The sequence below is a fragment of the Mytilus californianus genome, unplaced genomic scaffold (genome assembly GCF_021869535.1).
Source record: "Mytilus californianus isolate M0D057914Y unplaced genomic scaffold, xbMytCali1.0.p SCAF_11, whole genome shotgun sequence".
Taxonomy (NCBI): Eukaryota; Metazoa; Mollusca; class Bivalvia; order Mytilida; family Mytilidae; genus Mytilus; species Mytilus californianus.
The window spans coordinates 55,348,022-55,371,391 of NW_026262593.1; the positions used below are offsets into that span (position 1 = coordinate 55,348,022).

Here is a 23,370-nt window from a genome sequence, read left to right on the forward strand (position 1 = left end):
ATGTTTTTTCTGACCGGGCCCGATTTAGTGGTTCCTTACCCAAAATTACCCAAACCTTTTAATACTTATTGACAAATTTATAGCTATGCATAGGAACTATTTTGTTTAAAATATGTACTACTTTCTTTATGTTTTTTCTGACCGGGCCCGATTTAGTGGTTCCTTACGGTGTTAATTATTTTTAACTGCATAGCTAAATGTATAAAAGCACCAATTAATAAAAGAAACAATTATTTTCTCTTTAATGCAGTGGTACAGAGTGCTCTAAAACTAGTATCAAGATATCCGACAAAAAGTAAAAGCAGTAAAAAAAAACTTTACGAAAACCTCAATGAATTTTTTCTAAATATGATTATGTCTTTAACATGTTTAATGTTCTAAATGGTTGTGAAATGTTTTGTTATATTTTTAGAATGTGGTGGTAAAAATTTCCATTTTGTCCACAAGTCAGGTGATTTAGAAAGTGTGGTGAATGGAACAATCAGGTCAGCGTTTGAATATGGGGGACAAAAATGTTCAGCATGTTCTCGGATGTATATTCCACAATCCATGTGGCCGGAGGTCAAGGAGAAAATGTTAAAAATACACAAGAAGATTAAAGTTGGGTCACCATTGGACGTAGAGACTTTTGTGTCAGCCATTATTGATGATAAGGTAATTTTATACACAATAAAATTGAGAAAGGAAATGAGGAATGTGTCAAAGAGACAACAACCCGACCATAGAACAGACAACAGCAGAAGGTCACCAACAGGTCTTCAATGCAGCGAGAAATTCCCGCACCCGGAGGCGTCCTTCAGCTGGCCCCTAAACAAATATATATATACTAGTTCAGTGATAATGAACGCCATACTAAACTCCAAATTGTACACAAGAAACTAAAATTAAAAATAATACAAGACTGACAAAGGCTAGAGGCTCCTGACTTGGGACAGGCGCAAAAATGCGGCGGGGTTAAACATGTTTATGAGATCTCAACCCTCCCCCTATACCTCTAGCCAATGTAGAAAAGTAAACGCATAACAATACGCACATTAAAATTCAGTTCAAGAGAAGTCCGAGTCTGATGTCAGAAGATGTAACCAAAGAAAATAAACAAAATGACAATAATACATAAATAACAACAGACTACTAGCAGTTAACTGACATGCCAGCTCCAGACTTCAATTAAACTGATTGAAAGATTATGTCTTCATCATATGAATATCAGACACAATCCTTCCCGTTAGGGGTTTAGTATCATACCATCATAACATATACTTATTACAGTCGACTCCACTTAATCGCATACGGATAATAGCATAATTCATTTAATTGTTTAATTTTCTTCTGCACAAAACCATTCCCATACATCTAATGCTAAAAACTTTGATTATCTGCATAGCCTAACCAGTGGCCTTTAGGTTAATTGCATAGAAAATAATCACCAGCCAGATATGCTTAGTTAAAACTGACGATTTTTGTTCTTACTGAAAATGTCAATTTGGTAAGTATTCATTCTAAAATGCATCTTAATTTTCGTTTTTATACGACCGCAAAAAAATTTTTGTGGTCGTATATTGGTATGACGTTGGCGTCGTCGTCGTCCGGCGTCGTCGTCGTCTGGCGTCGTCCGGCGTCGTCCGAAGACACATTGGTTTTCGCACTCTAACTTTAGTTTAAGTGAATGGATCTCTATGAAATTTTACCACAAGGTTCAATACCACAAAAGGAAGGTTGGGATTGTTTTTGGGGGTTATGGTACCAACAGTAAAGGAATTAGGGGCCAAAAAGGGGCCAAAAATAAGCATTTTTGTAACTTCCAGACATAACTTGTGTGTTAGTGTATGGATCTCTCTGACATTGTACCACAAGGTTCCATATCACAAAAGGAATGCTGGGATTGATTTTGGGGGTAATTGCCTCAAAATTTTAGGAATTAGGGGCCAAAAAAGGGGCAAAAAACAAGCATTTTTCTAGTTTCATAACAATAACTTGTGTGTAAGTGTATGGATCTTTCTGAAATTGTACTACAAGGTTCCATATCACAAAGGGAAAGCTGGAATTGAGTTTGGGGGTAATTGCCGAAACATTTAGGAATTGGGGGCCAAAAAGGGGCCAAAAATAAGCATTTTTCTAGTTTCCAGACAATAACTTGTGTTCAAGTGCATGGATCTCTCTGAAATTGTACTGCGAGGTACCATACCACAAAGGGAAGGCTGGGATTGATGATGGGGGTAATTGCCTCAATATTTTAGGAATTAGGGGCCAAAAAGGGGCAAAAAACAAGCATTTTTCTAGTTTCAGGACAATAACTTGTGTGTAAGTGTATGGATCTTTCTGAAATTGTACTACAAGGTTCCATATCACAAAGGGAAAGCTGGGTTTGAGTTTGGGGGTAATTGCCCTAAACGTTTAGGAATTTGGGGCCAAAAAGGGGCCAAAAAACACATTTTTCTAGTTTCCAGACAATAACTTGTGTTCAAGTGTATGGATCTCTCTGAAATTGTACTGCAAGGTACCATTCCACAAAGGGAAGGCTGGGATTGAGTTTGGGGGTGATGAATCATAAGGGGGTTCAAAATATTTGTGGGGGGGGGATTTTTTTTTTTTTCATTTTTTTTTTTCTTTTAAAATTTTCCATTTTAAGTTGGTTATTTCTGATTTATATTTAAAAGCAAATAATAATGATATGGTAGGAGATACACACCAAACAGGATGTGTAAATTATTATATAATAAGTATTGTGCAATAGCAAGAAATTTTCAATTGCGCAGTATTGCACAATAGCAAGAAATCTTCAATTGCACAGTATTGCGCAATAGCAAGAAATCTTCAATTGCACAGTATTGCGCAATAGCAAGAAATATCCAATAGCACAATATTGCGCAATAGCAAGAAATTGTCAATTGTACAGTATTGCGCAATAGCAAGAAATATTTAATTGCACAGTATTGTGCAAAAGAAGATACTTCGTATAAATTGCTTATTTCTTGACCAATTTCAATGGGGTTTTATTCTTGAATTCTTGGGTTTCTTTAATATGCTGAATCTAACCGTGTATTTAGTTTTTGGATTTTGGGCCCCGTTTTTTTAATTGGTCCAAATTGAGGTCCAAAGGGTCCAAAATTAAACTTTGTTTGATTTCATCAAAAATTGAATTATTGGGGTTCTTTGATATGCCGAATCTAACCATGTATTTAGATTCTTAATTTTTGGTTCCGTTTTCAAATTGGTCTACATTAAGGTCCAAAGGGTCCAAAATTAAACTTAATTTGATTTTAACAAAAATTGAATTCTTAGGGTTCTTTGATATGCTGAATCTAAACATGTATTTAGATTTTTGATTATGGGCCCAGTTTTCAAGTTGGTCCAAATCGGGGTCCAAAATTAAACTTTGTTTGATTTCAACAAAAATTGAATATATGGGGTTCTTTGATATTCTGAATCTAACCATGTATTTAGATTTTTGATTTTTGGGCCGCGTTTTCAACTTTGTCCACATTGAGGTCAAAAGGGTCCAAAATTAAACTTTGTTTGATTTCATCAAAAATTGAATTCTTGGGGTTCTTTGATATGCTGAATCTAACCATGTATTTAGATTTTGGATATTGGACCATAATAGGTGAATGTCCAATTTAAAATTTTTAAGTTCTTAGACCACATTCATTCTGTGTCAGAAACCTATGCTGTGTCAAATATTTAATCACAATCCAAATGCAAAGCTGTATCAAGCTTGAATGTTGTGTCCATACTTGCCCCAACTGTTCAGGGTTCGACCTCTGCGGTCGTATCAAGCTGCGCCCTGCGGAGCATTTTATTATTTTATAATTTCCTTTTGTGTTTAAAACAGTTTCTTTTGTGTTTATAGGATTATTTTCCCTCAATGTGTACAGGTAAATTTGTTTCCCTTGTTTAATTTAAGCCTTGAGGTCATAAGAATGTCAAACCGGTAATTATTGTCAAAACATGACCATTCGCTCTAAATAGGTGTTAATTAATTATGGATTGATCTTGTTTGACTCCGTATTTTGCATTTTGGATATAAGCATACTCTGCCTAATTGCATAATTTTGTCTGACAAATAGGCTATGCAAAGTATCACTTGCCTGTCAACACTGAGGTTGTGAGTTCAAATCCTGCACATGGCAGACTCCTATCTAGATTGTCAAGAATTGTCAGTTTTCCTACTGAAGGTCGATGGTTCTCTCCAGGCACTCAAGATTCCTCCACCGATAAAAATTGATGGCCATTAGACAATAGTGCTAGAAGTGGTGTTAAGCACCAAACAACCAATCAATAAAACTGACAAATAAAATCGTCCCATTTTCTTCATAAATTTATTTAATGAAGAGAATAGATGACTAAAAAAATTCCCAGTGGTATAATATTTTTATACAACCGCAAAATTCCATCTTGTACTAAGATATTATGATCCATTAATAAATAAATTAATTAAATTCTTAGTGTACTTGGATATGCTGAATCTAACTGTGTATTTAGATTTTGGATATTGGACTTTTATAGTAAAATCCAATTTCAAATTTTTCAGTTCTTTGACCACATTCATTCTGTGACAGAAACCTATGATATGTCAAATATTTAATCACAATACAAATTCAGAGCTGTATCAAGCTTGAATGTAGTGTCCATACTTGCCTGGACTGTTCAGGGATCGACCTTTGTGGTCGTATCCAGCTGCGCCCAGCATAGCATTTTATTAAATATTTAACATGATATTTTTTTATTTTTCAGTCATTTGATAGAAATAAAGCATATTTAGACCACGCCAAATCGTCACCAAATTTGAAGATAGTAGCTGGCGGTAATTGTGATAACAGGTAACTATACTTACTTTTAACAATGATTAGTCATGATAAGTTATAAAGTTGTAAGACAACAATGTATATAGGGAAACAGTGTAACCTGTAGACAGGTTTAAAGGCCTCCATGAATTCACATTGATAACGAAGTTGCAAAAAACCTCACCTGAGTAATGACCAACACATGAATTTATAGTTAAAATTTTTTATTTTTGAAACAACAAAATAAATGAGATTGCGAGGGTCGTAGTTGTCATATTCATGATTTAAGCAATGTTGTTGATATATTACGGGGAGAAAATTCTCTGTAAACAAATGTGGTCAGCCGAGAGACCCAATAAACATGATAAAGGTACCTAACAGAATTTTACATACAAATGACAAAACAAAATAATATGAAAATCATTAGAATTTGCTACAACAGACATACAAAATGTAATGCCTACATTTCACCATCTAGTTTTTAGATTATTAACATGATTAATAAATTATTTTGTTCATTTATCCGGAGGTTTTCAGCCAATAACATTAAAAATTTGCGAGGAATTAATAATCGTTCTTTAGTAACAATAACCCCTTCTGTACTTCATCAACTCTAAATAGAAATCCATACCAATTTTCATATGTTCCTTTTAAAATTGTAATAATTCCACTTATTGATTATTAAAAATCTTCAGAAAAACAGTATGGGTCAAAGGAAATGGATTTGATTCCAAACTGAAGTGAAATTAAAGTTTTTATTACTTACGTATTTGTGAACATGTGCTTCCAGAATGTCTGATTTTGTCACTCACCCATACAAAAATAATTCAAGTGTCTTTCAAACCCCCCTCCCTGCCCATATATTTTTTTCTAGAATAGCCCCAATCAAAAGGCACAGTTGATTCATTCTTTGTGTTTATTTCAGCAAGGGGTATTTTGTGGAGCCAACCATCATAGAGACAACAGACCCTGATGATAAAATTATGAAAGAGGTAAATTTATTTTGTCTTTTATTTCATAATCACTCATACCAAATTTGTTGTTTTCAAAGCTGTCTTGTAGGTTAATCATAAGAAAGAAAACAGATGTCAATTATTTTTGAGTAAGAAGACAAAAATTGTCAATTATTTTGAGTAAGAAAACAGGAGACAATGTCAATTATTTTTGAGTAAGAGAGACAGGAGACATTGTCAATTATGTTTTAGTGAAAAAAAAACCAGACATTGTCAATTATCATTGAGTTAAAAGAACAAGATATTGTCAATTATTCCTGAGTAAGAAAACAGACATTGCCAATTATATCTGAGTAGGAAAACAGACATTGTCAATTATTTCTGAGTAGGAAAACAGACATTGTCAATTATTTCTGAGTAGGAAAACAGACATTGTCAATTATTTCTGAGTAAGAAAACAGGCATTGTCAATTATTTCTGAGTAGGAAAACAGACATTGTCAATTATTCCTGAGTAAGAAAACAGACATTGTCAGTTATTTCAGAGTAAGAAAACAGACATTGTCAATTATTTCTGAGTAGGAAAACAGACATTGTCAATTATTTTTTAGTAAGAAAACAGACATTGTCAATTATTTTTTAGTAAACCATTTTTTGTGGTTTGAGGAAAACTTGTTTTTGGTATATAATTGAATTAATGGATTTGCCAAAGTCAGTATATAAGCTTTTAAAAAATGTGTACTTCATTGAATATTTAAATGTGTGGTTTTCTTATCCCAAGAAATTACAAAAATCCGTATCCCACAAATAATAATGAATCCATGGTATCTAAAAATTAAATTTTGGGTAAGATTTTTATGCCCTCGCCATCACCTGAGGGGGCATTAAGTGTTACCGTTGTCTTTCCGTACATACATCCCAAAATTGGTTTCCGTTCTCTTACTTTAGTTTGCCTCAACCAAATATAATGAAACTAATACACAATGCTTATTACCACAAAATACAGATCAAGTTTGAATTTGGGTGAGGTTACCGTTCTCGAGTTATGCCCCTTTATAACATTAGGGAGCTACGATTTGATTTTTATGGGGGGGCTAGGATGAAAAATTTTGTCCTGCATTTTCTTTAAGTTGTAATCTCTGTCCTGCCTTTTTATTTTTCACTCTATTTGGTCCTGCCTTTTTTTTTATTAGCTTATCCTGACTTTTTTAACTTAAATTGTCATCCTGCCTTTTTTTTTGCCAAGTTGCTCATTCTGCCTTATTTGTTTGCCAAGTTGTTCATCCTGCCTTTTTTTTTTACTCAAAACTCCTGTCCTGCCATTTTTTTCAAATTTTATCCTAGCCCCCCTCATAAAAATCAAATGGTAGCTCCCTTATATGCATTTATTATTATTATATTGTAGGAAATTTTTGGTCCGGTCTTGACAGTCTATCCATATCCAGACGACCAGTACAAAGAAGTAGCTGATATCCTCAAAGAGACCTCACCATTTGCGCTTACAGGAGCAATTTTTGCTTTGGACGAGTTAGTACCAGAAAGTATTCCTTATATTGCTGCAAACAGAGAAATTTCTAAGCTATTTTAATACTGATATTTTTGTAGGGCAAAGGTTCATCCATGACAGATTACCTGTCAGAAAACAAGAAGACCGAAACTAAAAACCGCAAAAAATAAAGATTTATTTATGATAAATTTGCCCAATATGATTTATACCTGTAGTATGAAGGCTATCAATTTTGAAAAACTGAACATTTGAAGGAAAGTTTTGGGATTCACGAAAACAATAAATAATCAATTCTCCACTTAAACTTGTAGAATTAACACCTAATAAGTTCTGTTGAGGTGGAAAAATACTAGAATGTTGAAGCAGAAGTAAATGAAATAAAAAACTTGATTTATGTAAAATTTTGTTTTAGAAATTCATAAAAATAAGATATTATGCACTATAGCAAATTGCACCAATTACAACAAAAATCACCAGGAAAGAAAATAACATCAAAGACAACGATACACACTTGAAAACCTGACCTGGTACCAGACGCGTATCCAGGATGTTGAAAAAGGGGGGGAAAATTTGTAGGGGAACTGGTTATAAGTCTGGATTTGCCATAAATAAAGCTCCATAAGGAGGCCTGGGCACCCTGGTCCCCCTAAATCCGCCTCTGGGTACACATGTAGTAGAGTAAACCTGTGGTCATGTGATATAACCCTTTTCTCCCCTTTTATCAATTTAAAAATATGGAGATGAGGTATGATTGCCAATGAGTCAACTATCCACCAAAGTTCAAGTAAAGTGGATGTAAGCAATTATAGGCAACTGTACATCCTTCAACAATGAGAAAAATTCATACCCTATAGTCGGCTATAAAAGGCCCGGACAAAAAATATGAAACAATTTAAGAGAGAAAATTAAACGCCTAATTTATAACAAAACAATTTACGAAAAATACAAATATAACAGACATGAACCAACGACAACCACTGAACTACAGGCTCCTGGCTTGGGACATGAAGAATTTGGCAGGGTTAAACATGTTTGTAAGCGTTCAGCCCTCCCCTAACCCATATGTTGTAAAAGTAAACTAAAGAATATTATTGTTATAAAAGGAATGTTGATATTGTCTTGATCTTGACAGTTATTATGGTGATAGAGATAAGAAATTTTTATTGATCTTGTTAAGTAAGTTTGGGGTCTCATCCCAAATTCCATAGAAAATAAATCATGAATTCCTGTGATTAATGTGTCTGTTCCCCTATCACGATCTTATGAATTAAATGGTTCAATCCTGACATTCTGAAAGGTCATTCTGCCCCTCAGTATTTCAAACATTTTTTTACAGGGTAGTGAAAAAAGAACTTACAGACAAATTCAGGGACTGTGCTGGTAATTTTTACATAAATGATAAATCAACGGGATCAGTAGTAGGACAGCAACCATTTGGTGGCAGCAGATTATCAGGTATGAACTTAAGAAAGAATGTTGCTGTCCCCTATCTTATGATACTCCTGTCATGGGGGTAATTTTTCATTTTAAATCTACATGAATGATGAGAGAATTATCTTTCGGAATCAGTGTCTCACAAGAGACCATCCATTATTTAAGAGTATACTTTTTGCTGTGTAGTTAGGGCTTTTCTACACCAAATAAAAGTAAGAAATGTGACGCCTTTTCCACCAATACACAATTTTAAATGAAACTTTTGTAAAAGAACTTTTAGTCCAATTTTTCTTTTTTTTCTCCATTTTTACTAAATATTCATTGAGTTAGCTTTCATCCAATATGGAGTAATAGAATTTATTCTGCAATTGACCTTTCTACAGTATACGTTTATAACGATAGTCTCCTGGTATCCGTCTTTTGTTGCGAGCATATGGTCAAGTTCAAATAATTGTTGCTACACAGTTCAATTTGGAGTCCTCATCGCGGTTAAGTCATGTTATTTTCAATCAAAAACCAATTCAACGGGTGACATGTAAAAAAACTGCATTTAAGGTCAATGTTAAATTGCAGGATAAAAACAATATTTGTACAGTGTATGAAAATGTGAATTTTATTTCTACTCACTATGAACAGAAGCTAGCCTTGCTTTTCTTTCTGTTTCTAAAGCTCATACAAATAAATTTTATATTTTCCTACACTGTACGAATAATGTATATGAAAGCAACATTTCTAATGTGTTTACATGACCTACATATATATTTATAGGAACCAATGACATACAATTATATTTATAGGAACCAATGACATACAATTATATTTATAGGAACCAATGACAAAGCAGGAGGTGCTAACTATCTACTAAGATTTGCTTCAATACAATCAGTAAAGGAGACATTTAAACCTCTCACAGCTTGGGATTATCCATACATGAATTGATAGACAGGTGATATAACATATAATTTTACTCTAAAGTTTGTTGGATTACAACAAGTATTTTTTGTCTTGTCTTGTCAAAGTCATGGAGGAGAGACTTAAGGATGTTCGCTACTCTGTTTCAAAATAACAAGCTTTTTAAAAGACTGTTATAAAATGATAGTATATGAATAATGGAACCAAGAAAGCAGAAAAAAATGAAGGGTCCGTGTGCTTGTTTTCGAGATATAAGCCTTTGAAAATTTGGGGGGAAATGATTCTCTCTAGATTTTTCATACATTTAACATCAGCACCTTTTTTCTTTCAAAACAACGAAAAAATAATAAGGATTTTATAAGATTTTCAAATATGGCTTTTCAAACTATATGTAATAAAATTATGAAAAGAAAAGTAGGGGTTAGTGGACAAAATTATTTAATGGCCAAACATGGATAAAACCAGAGGATTCCGAAAATCTGGCAAAAATTCAAAAACAAGAGGAGCGAACATCCTTAAATATGCAGTTTTAGATGATGACCCCAGCAGTTTTAATGGTTGTTAAAGTTGATTACATGTCTGTTGATTTAAGGGATCCACTAATTGTAGGTCATTGCTATTTGATTGGTAGTTTAATTAACATTTCCATGGAGATTATCTGAACCAACCTCCTCTGTCATGATCCATTGACTTTTTCATAGTATACATGTTTCAATATTGCCATTCAAATTTTAGCATTTGAATCACTATGGTAAGTACATACTGGTGTGACATATATCTGTGTCAAAAGTTTAACTTGCCAAAGATACCAGGCTTATAATCCAGTATGCCAGACGTGTGTTAATCTACATAAGATGCATCAGTGGTGCTCAAATGAAAACATTTTTAAACCTTAAATTTACCGAAAATGAACAAATCAATGATTATCCATGTCAACTCAAAAGTGCTGACTACTGGGTTGGTGATAACCTTGTGGACAAAACATCCACCAGCAGTGGCATCGATCCAGTATTTGTAAAAAGGATACCAGGTTTATAATTTTGAACACCCGAAATGTGATTTTGTTTACATTAGACTTATCAGTGGCGCTCTAATTTAAATAGTTGGAAGGCCAAGTTAGATACAAAGTTGTAGGGCTTTAAAACCCCCAAACAAGTTTGTGTTTGTTGTTGAAACAGTCTTATATTATTTTCAGCTACATTTGCTCATTTTAGACGAAAATTGTTTTTGTCATGCATATTCTTCCTATGTAAAGCATTTTATTAAAGTAATGTTGAGCACTATATAACACAATATTTGTATCATATAGATTACAGTTAATTCTGAAATAATTGTGTGCATATATCTTCATAATTGTTAAATAATGAACAAAAAGTGAGAGATTAATTATTTAGTTTACAGAAAATGCTTCATACAAATTATGCTATATACATTTAACTGTAAGATTTAAATTTTGCAACACCTATCATGTCACAAATGTCGCAATTATAAAAACGTAAAAAAAAGATTTAGAGTTTTCAATATATTTATTCTATTACCAACACTATAATTCAGAAGGTTAAGACTATGAAATTGAAACTTAATCACAAATACTGTAAATTAAGAAATATTGAATGCATCTAATATTGCAATTTTTGAAGAATGGACAAAAATGCAAGAGTAATTATTGCGATTTAAGGAAGAGCTGCGTACAGATATATAAGATATCAGAATGTGAGTTTATTATTGTAATACTTACCCAGCAGTATTATTCACATTAATATACGACTTTTGAATTCATGCACTTTCCAGTAAAATACCTATGTCATAACGCTTATGTTATTATGTCAAGGTAAAACCCATAGTTTAATGACGTTGTTTGCGCTGATTGACCTCGGGTAAACTGGTGTAACTTGTTCATAAAAAACTCTTGAGACTTGTGTATAAAAACCTTTAAATATTTTCTGAATTTACAGTAGTTTTATTTTTTCACAGAGGGAATTGGAAAGAACAATATGAACAGATCAAAAAGTTGTAAAGGGATTACCAATCAAAACTACATAATAATCAAAACTTACAGAACAGTTACCAAATATGGTTTCACCATAAGTGATATTCATGGAATTGGAAAGAACAATATGAATCTGATCAAAAAGTTATAAAGGGACAACTAATCAAAACCACATTACAACCAATACTCAGAGAACAATAACCAATATGGTTTCATTATAAGTGATACTCATATTTACAGCAATGGTTTGAAATAACACAGTATTTGTTAATGATAGAACTGTTTGGTTATCTGATTGGCTGCTATATTTGTTAATGGGGATTGTTAAATATTTATATTGAGAGTATGTAGATTGTTTGCTAATGTGCATGTTCCCAATAATAATTAAGGATGTTTGCTACTCTGTTTCAAAATAACAAGAATGTTATAAATTGTTAATATATAAATAAAGGAACTGAAAAAGCAGAAAAAAATGAAGGGTCTGTGTCCTTGTTTTCAAAATATAAGCCATTGAAAATTTGGTGGGGAATGATGCTCTCTAGATTTTTCATATATTTAACATTGGCACCTTTTTTTTTCAAAAACTTTGAAAAAAATAACAAGGATTTTATAGGATCTTCAAATTTGGCTGTTTAAATTATGTGGATTAGGGGGCAAAATTTTTAGTGGCAATACATGGATACAATCAGGGGATTCTGAATATCTGACAAAAAACAAGAGGAGCAAACATCCTTTAATTTTTTTTTTAATTTTGTAATTATCCTTTTTTATTATGACATCCAAAATCTATAATGATATTATCATATCAGTGGGACTCATTATTGTTTTTATTCTATTTCTCAATATTTTGTTTTTAGAAATCCAAACAATTGTTTTGTGTTGGAATTATTTTTTTGGAACAAATTATAGTTTCACTATATACTGGTAATCTTCTAGGATTTTATTTATTTTTGTAACTTTACATTATATTTGTACTCATTATAAATTGGCTTATAAAACTTTATACCATTGTACTACTCCAGTGATAATTTGTATAGTATATGATTCTGTGATATGATTATGAATAATGAATGTAGTTTTTGTTTCACCTGCGACAGAATTTTGCAGAAGGTGAGTTATAGGTGTTGCTTTTCCGGCATCATCAAGAATTTTAATGTTTTCTGCTTAAGTTAGTTTGATCGGAACTACTTTTAATAGAAGAATAAATAAGCAATGTCCATCAGATTGTCTTTTTTCTGAGTATTTCAAGACCTATCTCTGTGTCAATATTTTTTCTTAAAATTCATTTGTTAATCTCAAAATGACTTTTTTTATTTAAAAAAAAAGAGAAATAAAACATTCATGTGAAACAGAAATAAAATATTCTGTGTAACTTAGAAGCTTAGAATATATGTATGTAACATTGGCAGGATTATCAGCAAGGCAAGACAATGGCTGACATAAACGTTATAGTGATTTTACAGTTATGGCCCCTTGACGTAGATCTACCCCTCAAGCACAGATGTGATAAATATGATATTCTTCTGAGTGATGATGAAAAAAAAGTTTTTTTTTCTCATTTTCTATTTGAATACTATGTATTTATTTTGAATCTCATTAAATCTTGCATAATGTTTTTGATCTCCAATTTTTTAAGGAGTCACATTAGATCATTTTGCTAGAGTTTAATAGTTTTTAGTTTGAAAGCTTAAATCAAATTGTGTAGTTTTGTAGTTGAAATTTTGTACACATAACTTTATTATACTGCATAGCTTGTTTTGACAGTCAAAATTGCATGCTTGATGATGAGGCTTATTCCGAAAACATGTTGACAGTAATATCATATTTATTTGTTCTTTATTGTTATTCAGACTTTTATTAGCAGTCGGGAGCCTGTTTCGCAAAAAATCTAATGGTAACAATAAATAGTTAGTTTTACTGAAATGTTCATGAAATACAAGTATTTTTTCTCGTAAGAGTTTTTGTGAAATGAGTTCCAGAATCTTAAAACTGTCTTTTTTTTATAATAATAAAAAAAAAAACAATTGGTTAATTGTCATGATACAAAAATTGCATGACTTATAATAAATTATCTCTACTTATATTTCCAATTTAGAGGTATTTCAAGAAGTTGATGGCATGTGTATATCTATAGAACAGAAAAACTTATTGTTTCTTATCATACATTGTCATATGGCAACTCCACTGTAATAAAGAAGTAACATCATTGAACTATGAATATTCTGAATAGCTGACACTTTAAATTCATTGAATACAAATTTGAATGATCTCATTAATTGTCACTGTTTGTTATTTAATTCTGTTTTTTGTTTAAGTTACATATAAGAACTACACTTAGAAATCTAAGATTTACTGATATTATTCCAAGGTTCATGATATGGAGACTTGCCTTTTTTTTTGTAAGAAAAACTGGCTGACTTCATTATTAAATATCATTTAAGTGACATCATAAGGAAATTTGTCATATATTAGTAATAAAATCAACTCACTAAGTGCTCAACTCATTTAGAGAACTAGTATTTCCATTTATTAGATATTCACCAAATCCATTGTCTGTGTGAATGTATGATTGGTGGACGGTTTTGCTCTAAACTAGTGCTTAGTACTGTAAATTCAGAAATTATTGCATGCATTTATTATTGTGATTTTTGCATAATGAACAAAAATGTGAGATTAATTATTGCGATTTTTGCAAAAACTGCCTACATATATATCTGTTAGATATTAGAATGCAAGTTATTATTGTAATACTCACCCAGTCACATTATTTGCATTAATAAAAACCACAATAATTTCTGAATTTACAGTATTGTGAAGTCTGTCAGATTTCATACTTTGGAGCTGATAGCTATAATTATTGTTAGATATTTTGAAATTTGTAGAATTGTTTGATTTAAATATTATATGTTATTCAGGTCTCAGACATGGTATGTAATGTGACATTCCCGGCTTAGAGTTTATACTCCCTGAGCCGAAGGTAACTACAGGGTAAAAAAAAAAAAAAACATTGTTTGTACCCCGGCAGTTTCCTGAATATTTTCAGCTCAGGGATTATAAACTCAAAGCCAGGAATGTCACATTATATACCCTTTCTAAGACCTCAATAACACATTATATCATAATATTTGGAAATTTTTAGAATTGCTTGATTTGAATATTCACTAACATTTAATTTATCATTATATCAGGGTATTTATTTATAGAAAAATTGTTTAAGTGATAATAAAACAATAAAATGTATACAAACTTGTCTGTTATAGTTCTTTATTATTATATACCATGCTTGACTTTTTATATGCCTGTCAAAGAGATGATGGTATACAGAAGTCTGTTCATCAATCTGTATGTCAACATGTCATACAATAACCCAAATTTGCAGTAACCAATTGTCGTGAAATTTTTATACGACTGCAAAAAAATTTTGTGGTCGTATATTGGTATGACGTTGATTTTCGCACTCTAACTTTAGTTTAAGTGAATGGATCTTTTTGAAATTTGACCATAAGGTTAAATACCACAAAAGGAAGGTTGGGATTGATTTTGGGGGTTATGGTACCAACAGTTAAGGAATTAGGGGCCAAAAAGGGGCCAAAAATAAGCATTTTCTAGTTTCCAGACAATAACTGTGGAACGGTGTATGGATCTCTCTGAAATTATACTACAAGTTTCCATACCACAAAGGGATGGTTAGGATTTGCTTTGGGGGGTTATGGCTCAAACGGTTTAGGAATTAGGGGCAAAAAAGGGGGAAAAACAAGGTTGTTCTGGTTAATGGACAAATACTTTAGTACAAAACATAATTTAAAGCAGTGTAAGGGAGATAAATCAAATACATCATTGAAATTATCTCCCTTACACTGCTTTTAAATTATGTATAAAGTAATGGTTAATAAACAATAAAGATAATTTAAAACAGTGTAAGGGAGGTAATCCAAATACAACATTTTGGTTACTTCCCTTACACTGCTTTTAAATTATGTTTAAAGAAATGCATATTTATAAAGGAAGACCAGTAAAAATATCTGCAAATGTTGCATCTTTTTTTTTTACAAAAAAATCCATATGAAAGATTTGACACTATATTTTTAATTCTATTATAAAAAAGATTAAGTTAGCACTATGGTAAATTTAAATGGGTAATTATGGTTGCCAACTCCATTGGAAATTTGAATTGAGATTATGGCCATATCTTGAGGGAAAGAATTTTTTGGGGGAAAAAAGGGGGAGGGGATAAAAAGAAATTGTGGGGGGTCAATTTTTTTCTCATTTCAGATTTCAGAAATTAAAAAGAATTATTCTTCAAATATTATTTTTTTTTCAAATTTCAAATATTGAAAAATTTCAAGAAGTAATCTTTAATTGCACAGTATGGCGCATTAGATTTGTAAAATCTTTGATCACATTTATTTATTTGTTATGCCGAATCTAACAGTGTATTTAGATTTTTAATTTTGGGTCCAGTTTTCAAATTGGTCTACATTAAGGTCCAAAGGGTCCAAAATTAAACTTTGTTTGATTTTAGCAAAAATTGAATATATGAGGTTCTTTGATATGCTGAATCTAAACATGTATTTAGATTTTTGATTTTTGGCCCAGTTTTCAAGTTGGTCCAAATTGGGGTCCAAAATTTAACTTTGTTTGATTTCAACAAAAATTGAATATATGGGGTTCTTTGATATGCTGAATCTAACCATGTATTTAGATTTTTTATTTGTGGACCCCGTTATCAAATTGGTCTTCATTAAGGTCAAAAGGGTCCAAAATTAAACTTTGTTTGATTTCATCTAAAATTGAATTATTGAGGTTCTTTGATATTCCAAATCTAACCATGTATTTAGATTTTTAATTTTGGGTCCTGTTTTTTAAATTGGTCTACATTAAGGTCCAAAGGGTCCAAAATTAAACTTAGTTTGATTTTTTAACAAAAATTGAATTCTTGGGGTTCTTTGATATGCTGAATCTAAACAAAGTGTTTAGATTTTTTATTATGGGCCCAGTTTTCAAGTTGGTCCAAGATAGGGTCCAGTATTTAAACTTTGTTTGATTTCAACAAAAATTGAATATATGGGGTTCTTTGATATGCTGAATCTAAACATGTATTTAGATTTTTGATTATGGGCTCAGTTTTCAAGTTGGTCCAAATTGGGGTCCAAAATTAAACTTTGTTTGATTTCAACAAAAATTGAATATATGAGGTTCTTTGATATGCTGAATCTAACCATGTATTTAGATTTTTTATTTTGTAGGCCCCGCTATCAAATTGGTTCATATTGAGGTCAAAAGGGTCCAAAATTAAACTTTGTTTGATTTCATCAAAAATTGAATTATTGGGGTTCTTTGATATGCCAAATCTAACCGTGTTTTTAGATTTTTAATTTGGGTCCCGTTTTTTAAATTGGTCTTCATTGAGGTCCAAAGGGTCCAAAATTAAACTTAGTTTGATTTTAACAAAAATTGAATTCTTGGGGTTCTTTGATATGCTAAATCTAAACATGTGTTTAGATTTTTGATTATGGGCCCAGTTTTCAAGTTCGTCCAAGATAGGGTCCAGTATTTAAACTTTGTTTGATTTCAACAAAAATTGAATATATGGGGTTCTTTGATATGCTGAATCTAAACATGTATTTAGATTTTTGATTATGGGCCCAGTTTTCAAGTTGGTCCAAATTGGGGTCCAAAATTTAACTTTGTTTGATTTCAACAAAAATTGAATATATGAGGTTCTTTGATATGCTGAATCTAACCATGTATTTAGATTTTTTATTTGTAGGCCCCGCTATCAAATTGGTTCATATTGAGGTCAAAAGGGTCCAAAACAAAACACAAATGTTCGTTTTGATAAAAAGTAAGCTCCCTTAGGATTTTGAAAATTTTCTTGCATGTCATTCTGGAGTTATGGATACTTAACTGCTAGATGCTTATTTGTTCACATCTACCTTAACTTGAGTATGCTTGGATTGATTAACTGGAAACTGTACATAATTGTTGAAATTAGTTAAAGTAAGATGCCATTCCATTTTGAAAAAATTCTTATAAGTCTTCAAGATTTACTGCTCTCTAACTGTCAGATTAATAAAGTACATTCCATTGATATAAGCAGAGTTGTATTAGATACAAAATAAAAGATCAACTGAATTGGCAGACTAATGGGGAAACAGATGTGATCAACATGATATTCCAACGAGTGATTTTGAACAAAACATGGATATTTTTTCACATTTTTCCTGCAGGTATTTTAATGCTGTGTGGTTCATCAAGACTGACATTATGTGTTTGATATTTTTGTTTACAAATCAAATTAAATGCAAAGTTGTGCTATCATTTTGCTATAGTTTTATAATTTTAATTTGAAGGCAAAAATTAAATGGTGTAGTTTAAATTTTATACTTATAATTTTGCATTATACTCTATAGCTAGTTATGACAGTCAAAATTGCATACATGATAATGCAGCAGACACATGTTTTTATCATAAACAACTCCATTGTTACAGTAATAAAAATGTAACACCATTAAAGAGTCAGTAGATAATCACAAAAATACATTGTCTGTGTGAATATCTACTTTGTGGAAAGTTCTGCTCTTAACATCTTAGAGTCGATCATATTTCATACCTATACTAATTGTCAGGTAAAAAAGGATAGAACTGTTTTGGTTTAAATATTCTTAATAATTAATTTATTACTGTATCAAGGTATTTATCTATACAGTAAATTGTTTAAATGATAATAAAACAATGAAATATATACACACTTGTCTGTTAAATCTCTTTATAGTTATATACTTTTCTAGACTTGTTAAAGTAGTAACCTTGTAAGGTACTTATAACTAGACGAACATGAATTTAAATTTGGCACAACCAACTACACTATTTGTTTTCTTTTACCGATATGTAATTTAATAAATACACAATGAAAGTTGTTTCAAAATTAAAGTTTATTGATTTCCTGGCCCAATATGTAAGTGTTTGCTTTTGACCTCATTTGGATTTTGTTGTCCTTAGTCGTTACTTATAAACTTTTAAAATATTTGTTTCATGAATTTTTAAATACATCTACTACAACACAGAATGTGTCCTTGGAACCGAGGTGCTTGTGTCTGTTTAATGGAGGAAAAGGTTGTGATTTTTATTTTTAGAGTAAAATAAAAATTTGGTTCTAGTTTTGGATAAAAAAAACTACTGGGAACCATCTTCTGCAAGCTGCTATGGATACATTTGCAACTATGTGTATGTTAATAAGCACCAACCAACTAATGTAAGTATCTTATCAAGAGGCACACCGAATAATTCCAAAACAGAAAATATCAAATTTGAACTCAATCTGTGTTCAGTAAACCCTAAAGATATTCCCAAATTACATTTAGAAGGAATTGAAATCATAGGTTATTTTGTATTAATTTTCATTTTTCAATTCATTTACTAGACACTTTTTTGAGAACTTATTATCAGCATCATCTTCCCGGAGAATGTTCTGATAAACTTTGAAGACTCCTCAATTTCTCAAGTGTTTGAAGGGGAGATAACTTTTTGCCACTACATTTTCCACTGTATCTCCCAGTTAATACAATATCCCAGGGCTTGCATTTCTTGTCATGATTTACTTGATAAGAAGTTGCTGATTATTATAATATTATTTCATAGAAACATAGGATAAAAATTTTAGTGAGCATCACAGGCGTTTCTGGTTAATTTTCATCAATAAAGTTTAAGATCACTAAGCTCTGGCAAAGAAATAACACATTTGAGAGCATGAGGGCCTTAACGGTTTTATATAAAAAAAAATGTTTTTAAAGTCCATTTACTTGGGAATTTGACACAGCCTTTAAATAAAATGCTACGAGAAAAGATTTTTTATATACACAAAAGCTTTTAATTTATAGACGAGGTTATATGTAAGTAACCCATTTTTTCAGCAGTATTTATGAAATATTGGTAATCTTTCCTTGGAAGATTAAACTTTAAAGCTGAAAAGAAAAAATGTGACATTGCACTTTATACTTTTATGCTACTTTTATGCCACTAGCAAGTTGATACTGAAATAAGAATATTGCCCTTGATAATCCAACGTAATTTCGACTTCAATATCCTGTTTGAGTGGTCTTTCTTATTACACTTGTAGGTCGTTGCTGGTTGCTACAGATTGATTTTTTCTGAGAGTTCAGCTTTCATAAGCTTTTGATTAGGAAGTTTAAATATGTCCATTATGTTTTATTTTTTTGTTAAAGAACATTGTTTCTTTTTTTTAACCATGCCTCCTACTGGGTATTTGATATTTTTTTCATTTCCGTTTTTCGAGTATCTGATTATTAGAATGTTATTAGAGGCAAAAAAAAAAAAACAACCTTAAAAAGACAATATTTTTGATTATTTACATGTGAATAATTTTTTCTATTGTTAATTTTTGTATGTAAGAAAATATTAAATTTGATGTGGCTTGACTAATAAAATTCTGGACTAGGTTGCAGAAAGCGTCAATTGAATCTGTTGAATTTGTATTAAATTTATATAATTAGTTGACACTTAAAATTTAAACGTTTCTTATTGAACGTTTGTGCAATCCTGTCCACGTACACTATATTGTATAAGTGTCTCATTTCATATTTCGACTGTTTAAAACTACGAAGATAGAAACATTATTCGGAGAATGACTGTCAACTGAAAAGAACGAATATCTAAACACAGTAAGCAACAACGTAGTGTGCACACATATTTTCCTGGAGCTTGAGCAATGTCTACTGTGACAAGAAAACCGAAGTTATTCTTTATAATAACCGACAAGTATATTTAATACTTAATACAACGCGTATAAGTTAAACATTATTGACGGATGAACTTTCTTAATCAGCAGATATATTTTAGACTAATTTGAAGTTTTCGAACTTAAAGCTATTAACGATTTTTGTTTTAATCATATTGACACTTAAATTAAGAACCATCTTAGATTCATTTTTTAAGCATATGTTTTAAAGGGTGTCCACTTACGCAATCAAATTTGTATAAGGAAGTTGTAGTAGTAGGTCACAACGGGGAAGCACCAACACATTTTGTCGCAAACCCGATGAGTCAAACTCTAGAACTACGAATTAAGTGAAGTGATGATGTTGATTATTTACCTGAAGTGCAGCGTATAAACGAAAGGACTCCCTTTCAATGAATGTTGCGCGTACTCGATTTTTGTCGACCCTGCGACTTTTGACTTTTGTCGCAAAAGCGAGACATAGCAATCCTACATTCCGTCGTCGGCGTCGGCGTCGTCGTCGTCGTCGTCGTCGTCGTCGTCTTCGTCGGCGGCGGCGGCGGCAGCGGCGTCCACAAATATTCACTCTGTGGTTAAAGTTTTTGAAATTTTAATAACTTTCTTAAACTATCCTGGATTTTTACCAAACTTGGACAGAAGCTTGTTTATGATCCTAAGATAGTATCTAGAAATAAATTTTGTAAAAATAAATCCTGTTTTTCCGTATTTTACTTATAAATGGCTTTAGTTTTTCTGCCAGTTAACATATCATTCAATCTGTGGTTAAAGTTTTAAAAGTTTTAATAACTTTCTTAAACTATCCTGGATTTGTACCAAACATGGACAGAAGCTTGTTTATGATCAAAAGCTAGTATCTAGAAGGAAATTTTGTAAAAAGTTATTTCCTGTTTGTCGGTATATAACTTATAAATGGACTTGGTTTTTCTTCCAGTTAACATTACATACAGTCTGTAGTTAAATTGTTGAGTCTGTGACTAGCAGCAAAAGTAGGCGAGACACTAGGTTCCGCGGAACCCTTACGATATTTTTGTAAAATTACGCTGGAAAAGAAGATCTGTTAGTGTTTGAAATTGTGCATAAGTGCATATTCATCCTCTGTTGAAGAAAAGCACGATGAATACATCTAAGTTAAATATTCTTTTCCTGTACTTCGTTATCTTCGTCTGTAAGCATTGAACATGAAAAGACATGTAAGAAAGTTAAAAAGAACATTTTTTGTCAAATTTTTAATTTAAAGCGTTGATTTTTACATCCCAAAAGGCCAAACATAGAGATGTTTGTGAAATTTGACAGCATTGTGTGGAATTCAACCAAATTTAGGTATCGGAAACATAGAGCTCTGGCTTCGACAAACTAAATTTTCAATAAGTCAGAAATGTAAAATTTTATAACCAACATAAAGTGAAAATATCTTTCTTGTTCACGCATGCGCTCTATGTTTCCTGTCAAAGAAATTAACGTAACATCACATGTTTTCATTGAATTTTCGTGGAAAATCAAAATGAATGCTATTGTGTCGTCAACAAAATTAATTGCATTGTTTATGAAGTTTATCACAAAATCATGTTGACAATTATGGACATGAAAATCATATCATAATATTTTTTTCTTTATTGTATATTTGGCTTTTGATACATTCAAACTTTTTTTTCAGCCTTTTATATGTATTCGTAACCTTAAATCTGTCTTTTATTGATGTAAGAACAAAATTTGGATTATTGTCATAAAACAAACATTGCATGACATATAATCAATTATCTCCCCTGACTTTGCCATTTAAGTATATTTTATCAACACGTTGATGGCATGGACATATATCTATAGAGCAGAAAAATAATTGTTTCTATCATATAACAACTACACTAGCTGTTACAGTAATAAAAATGTAACACCATTAAGAGTCAGTAGATTATCACAAACATACATTGTCTGTTAAAATATCTACTTGGTGGAAAGTTCTGCTCTTAACATTGTAGACTCGAGCATATTTCATACCTATACTAATTGTCAGGTAAAAAGAGAACAACTGTTTTGGTTTAAATATTCTTTGATAATTAACTTATTATTGTATCAAGGCATTTATTTATACAGAAACTGTATTAGTGATAACAAAACAACAAAATATATACAAACTTATTGTCTGTCATAACTCTTACTAAATATATACTTTGCATGAATTGTTAGAAGTAATTATCTTGTAAGGTACTTATACCTAGACTTTCATTTAGATTTGGCACAACAAACTATACATCTATTTTTTTGTTTTTTGGTGGACTGACAACACAGGTAACCGACAAATACACAATGAAAGTCGTTTAAAAATTAAAATTAATATATCATATTTTTATTCAACTCCTGGTCCAGTAAGTGCAAGCTTTTGAACTCATTTGGCATCTGTTGTCTTGAGTTGTCACATGTACACTTTTTGTCTTGCCTCAACGAGGTTGAAAAAGCAAGATTTGGCCGTACTGTTTTCGGCCTTAGCGGCGGCTTCAACAATGTATTAGTTTGTGATTAGGTCAGTTTTTTGGGAACCACTAGTAGTAGGTCAATGATATTTGGTGTGCAGTTGTATAAGCATTCGCACATCTTATTTCCATGGAGATTATTTGGTCCCACCCCTCAGTCATGGTCTATTGACTTGGAAACGTTTGCTTAGTTTACATGTATTAGTTTGTGATAAGGTTTGTTTAAGGGGAACCACTAGTGGTACGTCAATGATATTTTGTATGCAGTTGTATTAGCACATCTCATTTCCATGGAGATTATTTTGTCCTGCCCCTTCAGTCATGGTCTATTGACTTTAAATTTTTGCTTAGTTTGCATGCATTAGTTTGTGATTAGGTCAGTTGAAGGAGAACCATTAGTGGTAGATCAATGATATTTTGTATGCAAATGTATTATCATTGGTACATCTCATTGCCATCAATATCATATTGTAACGCCTCTGGTATAGCACTACGAAGCTTAATATTTGTGTGTGTGTGTATTTAATTATTTTACACGATATAAAAATCAACATTGGTAGCAGGC

At 31.6% G+C, this 23,370-nt stretch overlaps 1 protein-coding gene across 1 annotated transcript in view; it reads left to right on the forward strand.

Moving 5' to 3' along the window:
* Positions 1-14,829, forward strand: part of LOC127720337 (delta-1-pyrroline-5-carboxylate dehydrogenase, mitochondrial-like) — a 37,346-nt gene extending 22,517 nt beyond the window's left edge. Inside the window, exons 10-16 of the mRNA XM_052226910.1 lie at positions 413-654; positions 4,735-4,820; positions 5,710-5,776; positions 7,142-7,263; positions 8,580-8,698; positions 9,504-9,623; positions 11,564-14,829. Coding sequence (XP_052082870.1) covers positions 413-654; positions 4,735-4,820; positions 5,710-5,776; positions 7,142-7,263; positions 8,580-8,698; positions 9,504-9,616 — 749 coding nt within the window. The 3' untranslated portion in view covers positions 9,617-9,623; positions 11,564-14,829. The remainder of the gene's footprint in view (positions 1-412; positions 655-4,734; positions 4,821-5,709; positions 5,777-7,141; positions 7,264-8,579; positions 8,699-9,503; positions 9,624-11,563) is intronic.
* The last annotated feature ends 8,541 nt before the right edge of the window (positions 14,830-23,370 follow it).